The following is a 15,400-nucleotide window of genomic DNA, read 5'->3' on the forward strand; positions in this document are numbered from 1 at the left end:
TATAGGAAGAAAAAATAATGTATTACATAGATTATTTAAACAATGAGGATCAAGTGATTTGTAGCTTAATGTCCAGAATAGGTTTGCAAAAATCAATCACATTTAAAAAAATCAAATGATCAAAATTTGCTATTTTGTTTAAATCCTTTTTTTGCATCAATTGAGGAAATTGTATACATCTTCAAACCAATAACTCATTTATAATCAAATTTCAAGTTAAACACCTATATCTTTTATTTCTTCCTTGTATTTACGTTCAAAATAATTATTTTCAAACGTTTTTTCTCACAAAGCATTATATGTCATCAAACCAGACCCCAAGAATTAAAGACAATTGGAAGATTCGTACAGTAAATAACTATTTTTTAGGTCAATATACTATGTACTCAACCAAGTCCCCCTTGAGCAAAAAAGTTGTCCTTTTTCTCATTCATGAAATTAACTGCTGTACTTGTGTCGTTTTCCCAAAGGCTCGCAGGGCAGATAGTTACAGTTACAGTTAATGAGCTGAGGAGTACGAGTCTATCCCAGATTTGGACATACCTGGAAAAAGGATGTAAGCTACCTGAGGCTGTAAACTCGTCGTTGACCATGCGCTGCAGTTACAGGGCACCACGTACCCCGGATTTGTAGGTGAAGGATGAGTGTGAGTATGCTGGCTTGGGCAACCTAAACTTCCAAAAGGTCCAGTCTGATATCCGAAAGCGTGAGCGTAGGGCAAGGCGTTAGCAGCCAAGGTATGAGGTACTTCCGACATCCTCTGGACAGCGCCAGTGCTGAACTGGCCAGGGTCAAGGAGAGAGTAAGGTGATGATGTCGGCGGAATGAAAGCTCTGGCTTTCTCTGCAGAGGCTAGGAGGGAGTCCGTGGAGAAACCTTTCAGGTGTTCTGCATCCCCGAAGAACTGCAATGGAAAAACGAAGCGGTCCTTTTTCATCAAACTCTTGGGTTTGCGCCGGGGTCTGTACTTGTAGTCCGGGTACTCTTTCATGTGTTGCGCGCGCAATCTCTTGGCCTCGTCGATGTACGGTCGCTTTTCTGACTCAGAAAGCAACTTCCATTCCGCACCAAGTCTTTTGCTGATTTCTGAATTGTGCATTTTAGGATTTTCCAGTGCCATCTTTCGCCTTTGGCCACGGGACCACACCATAAAAGCGTTCATAGGTCTCTTGATATGAACTAAAGGTTTTTCCATTACTAATGCGCAAGGTGACATATGTTGCACAACACACACCAAAACTGTATAACTCCCCAAATTATTTATTCACCTTTCCACCAGTTCATGCTCCTCTGGTGCGTGATGGGGTTCAAGTAACAAGTCAAAACAAAATACTTGAATCAAAAAGTAATCATTCCCGTTAGAAATTCATGAAGTGCGCTCGGTATTAACTAACACTCCAAATACGAGTTGCACCTGAAAAGGCTGCAGGTTGGTGCATGGATGAGAGCCAAATGCGAGTGAGTTCAAAGGTATTGATGGTGCTGAGCAGGACATCATCACAGAACTGTCACATCCTGCTAGGCCAATAGGAAAGCGAAGAGAGCTGTAATCCCTTTAAAAAGTAGCTGTGCAGGGGGAAGTTTTGTGAGGGAAACTAACATTTTTTCCACAGCAACCCCCTCATCCCTATGCTATATTCTTCAAAGATTACATATGTCGTGTCCCCAACTCAGGAGTAGTCTCTCTTGGCAGTGTCCGTAGCTTTACTCCTAACAAACACAGCATCTGATGTTGCGTTGACCGTGGTCCCACCTCATCGACAAATAAAAACGTAGGTTTGTTTGTGACAAATCTTCTGTGTAATATTTAATGGTGGGGTCCCACAGTTCTAACCTTTGTATGGAAGTTTACAGATAGATCTAAACTCAGATTCGTTTCCACAAATGCAATTTTTCAATATGAGCTGACTCATATCACCGAGCCATCATAATCAATACTAATCACAGACATAATTCACCGTTCCTGGACCATTCGATTTATTCCTATGTGTTGGTAATTACTATTTTTATCTGATCAAATAAATACATTCCATGACATTGATAAAACGCTTGAATGTCATTGCCACAGTGGCACTGCAAATAACTGAAAAAGTGCAAATCCTATTCTACAGTAAGTTCAAAAGAGCTTGGTGATAAACTGAAAAAAGTGTGCTAGTTAGCTAAAACTCTATGTAGTACTTCTCTGTGTGAACCTTTGGGTGTCTGCATAAGAATAAATCTCTGGCTTGCCACCCCACATGGTCTATCAGGGCTTACACTAAAATGGAAAATTACAATCAAGGCAGAACAATGTCTGTCTGGGGATAGACTTGAGCCAGTGAATCAGAATAACAGCATAGTGTGTAGTGTGAATATGGGACCAGAATGGGGTCATTTGTTTGGTTCAACTTTACATCAGTGGCACTGCAGGCCACTTCAAAGGTAGAAAAAGGGACATAAAAGACCAGGCAGTGCACACCATGACAGGCAGACATGATAAAGACGTTCGATGCATCTTTGGAGCCCAGGCTGTGCCTCTCTAGGTACAGGCTGTGGTGATAAACTGGCTGGCGGCAGGGGTCAGTGAATCCACAGTGCCCCGTTGCCATGTTATCTACGATGGGTTTAACTCTGATACAGGAGACCCTGGGCATGCAGCGAGACTGATTACCTCAACAAAATAACATCTTGGCAGTGCTTTATTTCAAAGGAGTTTGCTTGAGATATTTTTTCAGGAAATTGCATCTCGTAGACAAGAAATTGAAATGTGATTAATTTAATCCAATCATCTGATAACTGAGATATTGATAATATCCCATATACTTTCTTGTCAGTGGGTAGCTGATTCATATTCATGTGAAAATGTTTTCTGTGCAAGGGTTATGTTAGATGCATTGTTTTCAGTACAGTCTGTTTGTGTAAGTATTATTTGGTGCTCTGATGAACTGAGGACAGCGTTCCAGCTCAGAAGATGAGGAAAAACCCAGGGTAATAAGAAAAACTGCCAACAGCACAAAATGGCTCACATAATCCGGTTATCCTCCGAGCTCTAAAAGATACTGGTCCTTGGGAGTCTATCTTTTCCTCTTATGTCAAAACTGTCCTCCATGCACTCAGGTGGATTAAGGAGTCACGGTGGTGAAAGAAATTGACAGGTACAAAAGACCTGGGGCTGAAAAGGAAATGAAAGAGGAGCATGGAGACAAGGATGGTTGTAGGGCCTGGTCCCACTTTCTGTTCCATAAAAGCAACTCCAGTGAGTTAAAAAAGTCTCATGTAGCTACAATCATCTGGAATTCTTACCATACTTTTGGTTTCCTTCTGTATTCTACAAGTGTGGTTTTCGACCGATAACAAAATCGTGGAATGTGGGTATGTAAGGTGGCTAAGGTGAGGCAAAGGAAAGGTACCATGTATTTGACGAGCATGTAAGGCCTATGCCTACATCAGTCAGACTAGCATTCAGCAAGCATTCTTCTCTCACTATCTTGGTGCAGAACAGCTGGATTCGCCAGGGAAGAGCACGGGGCAGTAATGGATTATTGACACACGTACAAAACCTGGCTCCACACAGGAGACAGATAAGACAGTAGGACAGATGGAGGATGAAGGGGGGAGAGATGTGGGCCAAGCAATGCAATGATTCACATTGTCAGATGTACTTAATCTACTTCTTTCGGGGGGGGGGGGGGGGGGGGGTTAAAGCGCAGAATTTGTTTATTATTATTATTTGACCAATTTGATTATTGTTTGCTGTATTTTGCACCATGCATTGTCAAATGTTGCACCAATCCTACAATGTCATACCATCATTTTTGGCAAACATTTTGCTAGACGGGTCACATCTGAAATTATTCACCCATATCTAAAATTGAATGGAAGTGTATAGAAAGTTTGATAATAACGTAACTTTAAAATTTGTCATTTCAGCTACCCATAAATACACAAACACCCTGGCAGTAAAATATTTCAAGGTGTCTTAAAAAAAAACATTTCAAGTGCAACAAGAGTTTCTGACACCTCTGAGCTGTATATTAGGAAACATTTCATGGCTCTCCATGGCTCAGGGGCAGGGGGGGGGATTTCACAAAATCTTTGTGCTTATTCTCATGAGACTTAGGAAAAGTAAAGCGGTTTTAATAGCTTTCCCTCTGACACATTGATGGTGGAATATGCTTTCGCTCTGTGGCAGACAGCTCCAATCCCAAAGGGGGTTGAGAGCAATCTACCCCCGTTTGCAAGCACTTGTGGCCTAACTAAATTAATACACTTCCACCATCTGAGGATAAACCTGAGGGCAACATTACTGTGGGGGCCTATCAGCAAGCTTGTAATAGCACAGTCAGCAGTCAATGAGATACATTTGCAACCAGGCATTTGTCAGCGACTCAGCGTCATGCAGGCTAGAGATTTAAAATGTCCTGCAGTAAATTAAGTGCAGCTTGGAAGTAGAGGTGCAGGCTAAGCAGGGTGATGCTTATTTTAAATGGCAGACAGGTTTAGGAGGAAGCTGAGAGGACGCCTAAGCTAGAGTAGCTTCTGATTCAGAGTTCAGTTGATTATTTCCCCCCCTGCAAATCTCAGGGTCTATGTTGACACTAAGCAATCTGAGCAAATGGCCGATGTACCAACTCTGGAACAAAACAAATGATCTTCCATGAAAAACATTAAACAAGGTCAAAGATTATAATGAAGTATTTGAAGGAATTAAGGTAGAAGGAAACTCAAGATGGAAATTCTAACAACTCTAAAAGTACCAAAATAAACTATTCAAATGTGTGAAACGTGTCATCCTTAATTACTTTCTCGATTTACGAATGACTAAATTTGCTACACGGGCCATTCCTGAGCAAGATCCAAAGAAAAAGAAGATCTAACATGAGTTGAATTAATCCTCTTTTGTTGGATTAATTACCTGCAGGAGTCAGTTGTCAGGGGTCTGTATCTACACCGAGACCAGCAAAGGAGACTCGTACTTGACTCATACTTGATCGCCTGTGGGATCATCTGTTAGGATTCCAGTAGAGGAAATTCATTAATACCTTCAAGCATTAGACGCTTCGTTGATTACATGCACGCCTGTACTGTATGCAGATGAGTGTATGAAGTCATTGGCAGCATGACAAGCTCAGCAAGAGACGTTTTTGTCTGATTTAGTGCCGCTTTAGGTTGTTGGCTGACTTTTTTTCAGAGCACAGAGGGAGAAGTAGAGTTGGATGAACAAAGTCAGCTAGTGTAAAGTTAAAACCAAAAAGAGAAAGTTGTGTGCCAACACTTGATGGATGACAGAGTGAAGAAAAGATCCCCTTTTAGAGGTTTGGTGGAGCAGGGGCAGATATAGATATTTTCACTTGGGGTGGCAGGAGATTGGTTGTATGGTGGTATGGTGTCGTGGAGTGACAGTGTAACCTGATACCACCATAAATTACAATAGCATTGTACTTTAAATAATCCCAATATAAATACAATGTATACTGTAGAATGAAATTTACAATTATGTAAAAAAGTACATATATTAGCATGGGGATGGATGGGATGGCAAGTTTTTTGCTCCGCTCTAACTAATAATTGTATCTGTTTCTTCCTTCTCTCTCCATCTCACTGTTTTCTAGGGCACACAAGGTAAAACAGAAACGATCAGCTATTCCGCCCCCCCTCCCCCTTTAGATTTGAGAGGATTACACTTTAGCGGCCAGGTAAAATGCTTGGAATTACCAGCTTTTTTTTCGTATTCAGAGTAGAACAGGCATGTGTACTAGGAGAGACACTTCAAATACAGACGATATCCATTTGCTTCATAATACAGACCAAGTGACAGTGTGGAGCCACTAAGAGGCTTATGATATATTGAAAACAGTGTTCCCCCAGGGCTATGATATGCTCACTGTGACAGTAAGGAGCGATTTATGGGGACTGGGGAATCTTGGAAGGTGTGTGTGGGGTAGAGAGAGATGGAGAGAGAGCTTTCTGTCAAATTACACAATTAACTCCTTGAGGAAACTTGAATGAAAATGTCTCCCTTTTAGTTTTTCTAAAATAGTGTGATGTATTTGAACTAGCTGCCAGTAAGACACATACAAAATAATAATACAGTGGTAGTACTGAGTAGGGCCACAAGAGATCAGTATATCTAACACCATGAGAAGATCAAATGACAGTATTACAGCTTAAAGATTGTACACTCCAAACAAGATGTACAGACTACAAACATAGAAGTGTTTTTTAGTCTGTGTTTACAAAAACGGTTAAAAGTAATTAATATTGTTTCTGATCAATAGTTTTCAAAAAAATTGGGCTCGTCCGGGATTTGAACCCGGGACCTCTCGCACCCAAAGCGAGAATCATACCCCTAGACCAACGAGCCACTGTATGTGAACAAAATATTTTACTTTTATGAACTTTCAAAAACAATGTTAGCTCAAGCGTTTTGAGGCTAACTAATTTGATATTTTCTTTGTGAATAATTTTTTTTTTTTTTATAGTGTAACTAATATAAAATGTTTTGGTATATCCTTACATATCTTACACAGGTTTAATCCGTGTTTCCTGTAGATCTTCATGGATATATAAACCAACTCATACAGACATCTTGGTCTTTTTATCACTATGTATCTAAAATTAATTTAATATCTCCAAAGGTGTAAAATTCCAGTGAGGAATGTTCCAGTAAAGCCATTCTTTAAAAAGCTAAACCTAACCCTAGTACTATAGTATTTTCTTCTGTGGGGCGGACTTTATCCATCATTTCTCTGTCTTCAATGTGTCTTTGTGCTAAATATATTTCTTCGTTAGATTTTTGAGGAATAAACTGATTTGGCCACCGGTCTTGGCAGCTTAATTGGCCAGGTAAGCCTTCTACACAACCACCGCCTCATCCATCTTGGCATGCAGAGCCTCTGGGAACTCCAGCAGGTGGAAACCTCTCTGTTGTCCAACCCGCCGGGGATCTTCCTGACCAGCCTGGCCTAGATGTTCTCGATCAGAAGGTACAAATGCTCACCCAGCATCTGCTTCTGATCCTGTGGGAAAGCATCAGCCAGCATACAGGCTGTAAGAGGCTGTTGTCCAAGTATGTAGACAGTATCAGCCTGGAGGGGTATAGACGGGTAGTAAAGACAGGTGTTTATAACTACAGGAAGCCTAAATACACAGATAATCCTGCGGAAAACAACAGCAATAGAGTTGGTTGTAAATACCTGTGTTCATAGCCACCATAGACTGAGCATTTACATGTTGCTGGGACTTGCATAGTACAGGCTCTCAACACACACCCGGGGAGGGGGTCACAGTCTGCTGAGCTTCATGATTGTTATGTATATTGAGGGCAGCCACCGCTTTATCAACCTTAGAGTGCAGAGCCTCTGCAGACACCAGTTGGTGGGTCACCTTACTGTTGTCCATCTCCAGAAACATTCCAGTGAGCTTTTTTAGCAAATTCAGGTTGCATCTTATGGATGAGGGTGATGAGGCACTCTCCCAGCATTTGTTTCTGGTACTGGGGCGTAATGGCAGCCGTCAGATGCTCCTGGCCCCATATGTAAACAGCAGGCTGGAGGACAGAGGGATGCTGTTAGATACACGTTAAACACACATAATTCTAATGACACCACAATGAGAACAACTGCTTTCAGGTCACCTTCATGTGACCTGTAGCCCTATCTCATTGTCTCAATCCTTTCCCAACGTGGTATTCCCAAAACGTAATTTATTGTAATGATGGCCAGGAGCGCAGGCAAATGCGCGACTTCTCCAACTCACTTCAATTTCCAGTCCAAACTGCACCCCAGGAAAGTTTGAATCTGACGATGTGTTTGTGTAAGACTACGTGCATATACCCAAATACAAAATAACGTCATGTCTTCTAAGTGTCCTATTCTTGAAATTCAGGAGTCCTGATGCTTGATCGATTGATGGTGTTAACTGTTGATACGACGATTGGATGTTGTGAGTCTTTTGAAATGTGGAAGGGAGGGGATTTTCAACGCCCAATGCATTCTGGTCGCCGCTGCACGTTCAGCAAGAAGCTGTAGGCTACGATCTGCACCGGAATCTCAGGAATTTGAGGTGTCCGCATCAGTTCAATCGGTCGAGCCCAACCCTCAGAACCACACGGTATTCTTTCACTGAGAATCCGGTAAACATTTTATATACTTGTGTTTTGCTTACTAACAAGTTCATCCGTCTTATGTAGCTACAAACTATTTCTCTAGGTAGCTAGCTAACGTAAAATTGACTTCCTGTCTCATTCCAGCAGGGTGGTTGACTAGCAAGCGAGCTAGCACTAGCTAATACATTTAAACTAGCTAGGTTAGTTACCTAGTTGGTACAATCAAGCTGCTAAAATGTTTAGATATTAGGACACAACTAAGATTGATTTCTTAATCCATTCTGTAATGTTCACCTGGGCTTAGCCAGATGGTAACGTCTAATGTACGTTCAGGGCCAACAACCAATATGTCCAGCAGACATTAGCCTAGAACTAGCTAGTTATTAGTTTAGTAATATAACGTGCAGAACGGTCACGGTTTCGAGCTGGCTAACTAGAAATTATTAAAAGTTATTTATTGGTAATTTGGCATTTTGCAAACTACGTAACTTATTTGTATAGCTGTTTACACCATTCTATTTTGAGAATGACATAGGACTCAAAACTCCCAAACTTTTTAGCATGCTGCTTATACGGGCTTTCGAAACATAAAAACTCGCATTTAAATACAGCTGGTTTAGGCATATTCCCGTTTGTTAGTCCCGGCTGGCTCATTGCAATTTGTTGTAGCGTTAATTATGCAGAGGCAATATAGAAAAAACTAATTGACGGTAAATTATAAATGACTAGAGTAAACGGTGTACTGTCTAGGGAAAATAAGAAATTCGTTTTGAGAGAATAAAGGTTGGAAGCGTGAGAAGTGCAGTTATGGTGGTTTGTATATTTTCAGACAATTTGTTCTGAGAAGAGACTGAGCACACTTCCAATGTGTTTTGCTTTGTTGCAGGTTGAAAGAGCCAAATATGTCTCAGGCTGAAAAAATTAAGGTATGTTTCTGTAATTGCACAATGGTGCCTAATATCAGACTGAAGTGTCCAGTAGAGGTGCAGAACAGATGTCTACCATGTCATTTTAGTCTGAGAGAGAGAGACATAAGTGTGGATGGCACAGTCCACCTCTCAAGAAAAGGCTTCCAGCTGCTCGCCTTCCTCATGACTCACTGTTGTCTCTCAGCCTGAAAACCCCCAGGCAGAATCATTTAAACTCAAAGATCAAGTGCATAAATCTCAGTTTAGAAACTGAACAATGAAATCCACCGTGACTGATCCCTGATGGGCCCAATCCCGGGACGTAAGTAGCGGAATGCTGCACAGAATTGCTTCTCCAAATACAAGGGAGAGGCATCGTTACCTGAGCACCAGAGAACAAACGTTTCCTCTAAATCGTAGCCTAATAACGGTCTGCAGTTTTTACAAAACAAAGACGATACAAGCCTATTTTGTCTGTGGGTGTTAAGATGTACAGAAGTTGTTCGAAGTTTCTCTGGTAGTAATGTAGGCGGTTCCTCTGTTCCGCAGCAAGGGCAGTTCACCAACCCAGAGACCCCGGGGTATGTGGGCTTTGCCAACCTGCCCAACCAAGTGCACCGCAAGTCAGTCAAAAAGGGCTTTGAGTTCACCCTCATGGTTGTTGGTAAGTGTCATCTGTTCATTTCTAGTGTTATCCCTGACCCTGTTCCAGTACTGTAGAGATGCTCCTTTTTGACACTGCAAGAAGAATGGGTTCCAAAATGATGTTGTTGAAGTGCCCTCGTCAGGCCATAGACATCTGAGGAATGTGACATCTACTGTAAGTGGGAACATTTGAGGAATGCATTTCCTCTTTCTCCTAGGGCTTGGTAGAGAGGGGATGCTCTATTTGTGTAAATAAACTGAAATAAGCATGTGCAGTTTATCAGTCGACTCTACTGAAAGAATACACTTTCACTTCGGGGTTTCCCGCAGCACTTTGCAGCTACGGCGGCCGCCTAAGCAACACCCGCCTGCCGCCTAACCAGCGATATCCGCCATGTTACTCTGTCCTGTTTTCACCCTTTCATTCCAAACCGTGACCAACGCCAGTCTCCCTTCTCTGCAGAACGCATTAGTCCATCACACTTTGATCGTAAGCCATGATACTGAGGAGAACACACATTTCTTTGTACTAAAACCAGAAACAACTTCTGTAACTGCGTCTGTACATCATTTTTACTTCCTGCAGTGTGTGTGTGTGTGCGCGTGTGTGTGTGGGCGTTGGTGGGAAGGCCCACATCCAGGTTAACAGATGCAGCGAGTGAGTCTTTTCCCTCTCTCTCTTTCTGACATGCTGTGTGAAACGTTTGCATTTCCTCTCCCCTTCCCTCCTCTGTGTGTGTGTGGGGGGGGGGCCCTGTTTTACCATCCCACTGTCAGTTCAAACTGCCTTAAAATACACCACAGTGGAATGCAGCCTATAGGCTTCTGGGACAGCCTCGCATTGGATCTGGCCTGCTGCTGCTGGCATACTTGAAAAGCTTGTTCGAGCGTCAAAGATCGGAGGAGGGATGGACAAATCACATTCCATGCACCGCACATTTCCCCAGCACATGACTGTGGCTTGATGTCTGTCATGCGGAGATGCTTGAGGATAGGACCTGGTTAGCTGAGAAGGATATGGAACAGCGTGCCTGAGCAAAGCATTCCACCCATGGAAGTTTTCACTCTTTTGGAAAGAGAGTTTTCATGAGTCCTTGAGAGAGCGTTTTCAACTCCTGCTGTGTGTTAATGGATTCATGTCTCTCTTCTAGGCGAGTCCGGTCTGGGCAAGTCCACCCTGATCAACAGCCTGTTCCTCACTGACCTCTATCCTGAGAGGATCATCCCTGGAGCTGCAGGTGACGCACACAAAATCCCCCAATGACAATTGACCGTCCCCTTCCCTCCCCATTGACTGACATGTCGCCCGCCCCTCTCTAACCTGCAGAGAAGATCGAGAGGACGGTCCAGATCGAGGCATCCACGGTGGAGATCGAGGAGCGAGGAGTGAAGCTCCGCCTCACCGTGGTGGACACACCTGGATATGGCGACGCCATCAACAGCCAGGACTGGTGTGCTACCCCCCCCCCCTCACCACATGATATGGAATAGCACCTCCATTTAACCCTGATTTAAAGCTTTATTTGTGTGATACAGTGTCTGTAAGGTGACTTTTCCTCGGCTGGGATTGTAACGGACCCCTCTGCCTCTCCCCACAGTTTCAGCACCATCATCGCCTACATTGACGACCAGTTTGAGCGCTACCTCCACGACGAGAGTGGCCTTAACCGCCGACACATCGTGGACAATCGTGTCCACTGTTGCTTCTACTTCATCTCCCCGCTGGGCCACGGGTGAGCTTCCGCGCTGGTGCTGCGCCACACTGCCCTCTGGTGTATGCTTGCCTCCATCGCTCTTTTTCCGCTCTAGTCTTCCACCACCCTCTGTGGTTTCTTTATCTGTCTGTCTTCTTCCGTCTGTCTAGTCTGAAGCCACTGGATGTGCAGTTCATGAAGGCCATCCACAACAAGGTCAACGTGGTGCCTGTCATCGCCAAGGCGGACACGCTCACTCTGAGAGAGAGGGAGAGGCTCAAGCGCAGGGTAGGTGACTCTCTCTCACACGCACAGAAAATGTGGGCGTTTTTAACGACGCTCCACTTCACATTGTGTGATACAGCACATAGCTGTACAGTGAACTCTCCCATGCTGTGGCTGTAGATCCTGGATGAAATCGACGAGCACGGCATCAAGATCTACCACCTCCCCGACGCCGAGTCGGACGAGGACGAAGACTTCAAGGAGCAAACCAGGATCCTCAAGGTAAACAGGCATGTCCTTTGAGTCCCCTTGTACAAATACTCTCGATACTTAGCACTGACCGAGTACACGTCTTACAGCCAGGGCTGTGGGTTTGAAGTCCTTCACCACACATTTCCAACTGGAACCGGTATGGGTATGAGTGATGTTCCTGTGTTCCTCCTCCCCCACCCCCCCAGGCCAGTATTCCCTTTGCGGTGGTGGGATCCAACCAGCAGATCGAGGCCAAGGGGAAGAAGGTGCGGGGTCGTCTCTACCCCTGGGGGGTGGTGGAGGTGGAGAACCCGGAGCACAACGACTTCCTCAAACTCCGCACCATGCTCATGTGAGTGTCTGTGTGTGTGTGTGTTTGGGGGGGGAAGCATTGGACAGATGTCCATTTGTAGGAAAGTTGTCGTGCCGATCCAAAGCATTGATTGATCGCGGTCCCTTTGCGTCCCCAGCACTCACATGCAGGACCTGCAGGAGGTGACCCAGGACCTGCACTACGAGAACTTCCGCTCGGAGCGCCTCAAACGAGGCGGCAGGTTGTCCTCCCATGGTTACGTTCTGCCTCTCTCTCCTGCGTACGTACCTGTCTGTCTGCTTGCCTTTCTGCACCTCCCCCCCCTCCTCCCCTCCAAACTGCAGCCAGCCAACACAGCCCAAGTCCAGCCCCCATAGCAGTGATTTAGACCACTTCCTGTGCACAGCCTACACAATGAGGACACGTTCTTTTGTGGAGATGTGAACGGTGACGACGAGGATCCACCAACGTGATTTTTTTGAGTTTTATAAAGGATGTCTAAAGCACATGATCGGTCACGTTTGCTGGAGAGAGCAGTTGTTGATCTGTGGAATTCCTTCAATTGTGCCAAGTCTGCATGTCTAGGGTTCTACAAGTGACCCTTGTTGACCCAAGAGACCAACAGAGTGGGTGGAAGCTGTGGGCCATAGTTTGACCTGCTTATGTGGGGCACATTCAGGCAGAGGATCATACACAGCCAGGATTAGGGTTTATCTGGTACATTCTGTATGCATTGGGCACATTTTGCTGTTGTGTAGAACAGCACCTTCAAACAGATGTTCCTGAACGCCGTGTGGAATCCTAGCGTTCCCGGGGCAGGTTCTGTGGGACTTTTAAGAGCTTCTTTGAGGGCAGTCCAGGAGGCTGTCACTACCCTCTCCATCATCCCACCCGTGGTCTACCCCGCCCAATCCCCCGGGTGACTTATTGGAGGTACCGTCTTCAGTCTGGGAGGTACCCCTGCCCCCCCCCTCCTCAACTCCACCCCTGACCCCCCCCCCCCCCACCTCCTCCCCCTCCCCTTTTATTCTCTTGCTGCTTTGCTTCCGTTTTTGCAGCCTGCCTTTCACTGAGCACTAGTCTGTCCACTTTTTCTTCCACCAGTCTCTTTCTGTCACGCACACCGATTCATCCCACCTTTTCCCACGTGTTGCTTTCTCCACGTCTGCTTGACTGTCACGATGGATGGCGAAGTGACGTCCCCGAGGCCTCTACTGCCCGGTGGGGCTTCCTGTTCACCCTGATTTTCTGCTGACTGTCAGCAAGACGCTTTCCGAACACTGTGCTGTCATTTGGATTTGTACATGCGTAGACACAGCCTATGAGATGTCGTCTGTGTGAGAGTGATTGGCGGTGTGGCCGTCCAATGGTCAGACCCCCCCCCCCCCCCCACTCACCCCAGTCGTCTGTGCTGTACAGGAAGGGCCCGGAACCGGAGGAAATGGACAAGGATATGATCCTGCAGGAGAAGGAGGCTGAGGTAGGACACTCGACCATCACCCTCACTTGTCTGGCTGAGTTACCTACGTGCGAGTTGGGATTCCAAGGCGTGGTTGTGACGATGGCTTGTTTTGTGCAGCTGAGGAGAATGCAGGAGATGATTGCCAAGATGCAGGCTCAGATGCAGAAACATGGAGATGGAGAGGGTGATGCGTGAAAACCCACGGTATGAATACACACACACACACACACGTCTTGCTTGTGTTGAGATGTAGCACAGTTCATTTGCTCATGACATTATGTTCATTATGTTGGTGGTTAACATTTTAACAATGGTTTAAATGTACACTAGACAGAGACAGGAGACCGTATCATAAGCTTTTCCTTTCCGGGTTCCGGGCAGGTTTGGAGCTGTTCATTGAGCCTGACCAGAGAAGGAAGGAGGATGGCAGAGGAAAAGGAAGTAGAGTGAAAATCAAAAGAAAGATATTATCGGAAGATACTGGTCCCTGTCTCAAACTGCTTGCCACCATCTTATTTTATTTCACTCCTACATAAGCAGTATTACGTTTTTATTGTATTTACACACGTTTTTGTTTCTAATATTCCATATTTCTATACTATTGGATTAGGCCAGTTATTGAAATGAAGAATATCCCCCCTTTAATGGGGAACATCATTTTGTTACAGTTATTAAGACTTGTTTGTTACTTTACTTTGCTTTTTTCCTTGCTTCTTTTGCTGTTGAGAAAGCCAAAAGCCCCCACTCCTTCTCTCAGTACTGTGATTGGCTGTCCACTTGGACCCAAAACCACTCATCATGTTTCCTCAAGTTACAAGTGGTATGGCCAACTACTGTGAACGTTTGAAACTCTCTCTTCCTGTCTAAACGGCAAAACCTAATCTGTAATGTCAGGTGTTTTACCCTCCCTTTTAATCTGTTGTCATGCCAATATTGAAGGACTGTCAATTCTTGAGATTCCTCACCAGTGTTTTTTCTGTCCCGCATGCACCACTGTTCCTGGTCTGAAGTGGCATTCTGCTTCAAATTGACTAGTGATGACTCAAATATACTGTGACCTTTGGCCTCTCACCCTGTAGCCCTGGCCCATGAAGGAGACTTTGATGTTCTCGATGGTGTGCCTCTGTGGATGCTGTTCTCCTACCTGAGGTTTATCTAGTTGTCAACCCATTTAATGCATAAAAGTGCCCTAACAAATGCATGCTAAAACTGTGACGGCTGTGTTCAAGACGTGTTTATAAAGACATAAGTATTCCTTTTGGCCCCCTTTCGATGTGGAGTGAAGTTACTTCCAGCGTCTGTGCTGCAGAGGTCGTACTGCCCATACTGTAGGACTCTTCTTTTTCTGGCCTCTGGAGGAGACAGAGCTTCTGGAAGTTTGAACTGGTCCTTTTTATTTGCCATGACCGCCATTTATGGTCATGACGTGGACCGTCTCGAGTCTATGCTGCTCAAACCAGGCAGAGGCCAATTTAGAATTCTTAACATTCCAGTTTCTGCCGTTTTATCCAAATACTATCAAATAAAAGTATTTACATATGCTATACTTGTAATAAAATTTGTATTAAACATAAATGCTGTTTTGATTTGTCGTCTCCGAGTGCTGGTACACGAGCTGTCGTTATACAAGTGATCCAGGTTGGCCTATTTGTTAGGATTAACAGAGTTCAACCAGCAGCTGCCATGGAGAGCGCCTCCCTCAGACTGGGGTCAGGTTAGGGTTCAACACGAGCTGCCAGTGTGAGAAAAGCTGGGCAAGATTAGCTAGCTGCGACTGGAGGGTTACAGCACAGAGCAGCTTAACCAGCCCAAACG

At 44.7% G+C, this 15,400-nt stretch overlaps 2 protein-coding genes, 1 long non-coding RNA gene and 1 other non-coding gene across 6 annotated transcripts; 1 reads left to right on the top strand and 3 right to left on the bottom strand.

Moving 5' to 3' along the window:
- Nucleotides 1–499: 499 nt before the first annotated feature.
- Nucleotides 500–1,216, bottom strand: LOC146270964 (transcription factor Sox-14). The gene has a single exon (XM_084707442.1). It carries the CDS (start codon nt 1,214–1,216, stop codon nt 500–502), a length of 717 nt encoding a protein of 238 aa, XP_084563568.1.
- Nucleotides 1,217–6,271: 5,055 nt separating this feature from the next.
- On the bottom strand, nt 6,272–6,343 carry trnap-ugg (transfer RNA proline (anticodon UGG)). The gene has a single exon. It is a non-coding gene; the product is annotated as a tRNA-Pro (tRNA).
- Nucleotides 6,344–6,423: 80 nt separating this feature from the next.
- On the bottom strand, nt 6,424–7,872 carry LOC146270966 (uncharacterized). The gene is made up of 3 exons (XR_014767134.1): nt 7,738–7,872; nt 7,176–7,528; nt 6,424–7,067 (listed from the first exon to the last, which is right to left on the bottom strand). It is a non-coding gene; the product is annotated as an uncharacterized LOC146270966 (long non-coding RNA).
- Nucleotides 7,873–7,972: 100 nt separating this feature from the next.
- septin2 (septin 2) lies at nt 7,973–15,160 on the top strand. Of its 3 annotated transcripts, none has more exons than XM_084707196.1 (13): nt 7,973–8,113; nt 8,973–9,012; nt 9,544–9,658; nt 10,791–10,877; nt 10,967–11,090; nt 11,238–11,372; nt 11,504–11,621; nt 11,739–11,840; nt 12,017–12,162; nt 12,281–12,403; nt 13,543–13,603; nt 13,703–13,789; nt 13,967–15,160. In XM_084707196.1, the coding sequence occupies exons 2-12, from the start codon at nt 8,989–8,991 to the stop codon at nt 13,778–13,780; spliced, it is 1,113 nt and encodes a 370-aa protein (XP_084563322.1). In that variant the 5' UTR covers nt 7,973–8,113; nt 8,973–8,988; the 3' UTR covers nt 13,781–13,789; nt 13,967–15,160. The 3 variants fall into 3 exon arrangements, with proteins under 3 accessions (XP_084563322.1, XP_084563321.1, XP_084563323.1); XM_084707195.1 differs by having other exon boundaries at nt 10,791–10,871; nt 10,961–11,090; XM_084707197.1 differs by having other exon boundaries at nt 7,976–8,113; nt 12,281–12,364.
- The last annotated feature ends 240 nt before the right edge of the window (nt 15,161–15,400 follow it).

Source organism: Hypomesus nipponensis, chromosome 10 (assembly GCF_054491055.1).
Source record: "Hypomesus nipponensis isolate SF chromosome 10, ASM5449105v1, whole genome shotgun sequence".
NCBI classification, from domain to species: domain Eukaryota; kingdom Metazoa; phylum Chordata; class Actinopteri; order Osmeriformes; family Osmeridae; genus Hypomesus; species Hypomesus nipponensis.

Coding starts and splice junctions, on each gene's coding strand:
- LOC146270964 (XM_084707442.1), bottom strand. CDS start 1,216: ATGTCACCTTGCGCATTAGTAATGGAAAAACCTTTAGTTCATATCAAG.
- septin2 (XM_084707196.1), top strand. CDS start 8,989: ATGTCTCAGGCTGAAAAAATTAAG. Junction 9,659..10,790: donor GTTCACCCTCATGGTTGTTG/GTAAGTGTCATC, acceptor TCTCTCTTCTAG/GCGAGTCCGGTCTGGGCAAG. Junction 12,404..13,542: donor GTTCTGCCTCTCTCTCCTGC/GTACGTACCTGT, acceptor TGTGCTGTACAG/GAAGGGCCCGGAACCGGAGG.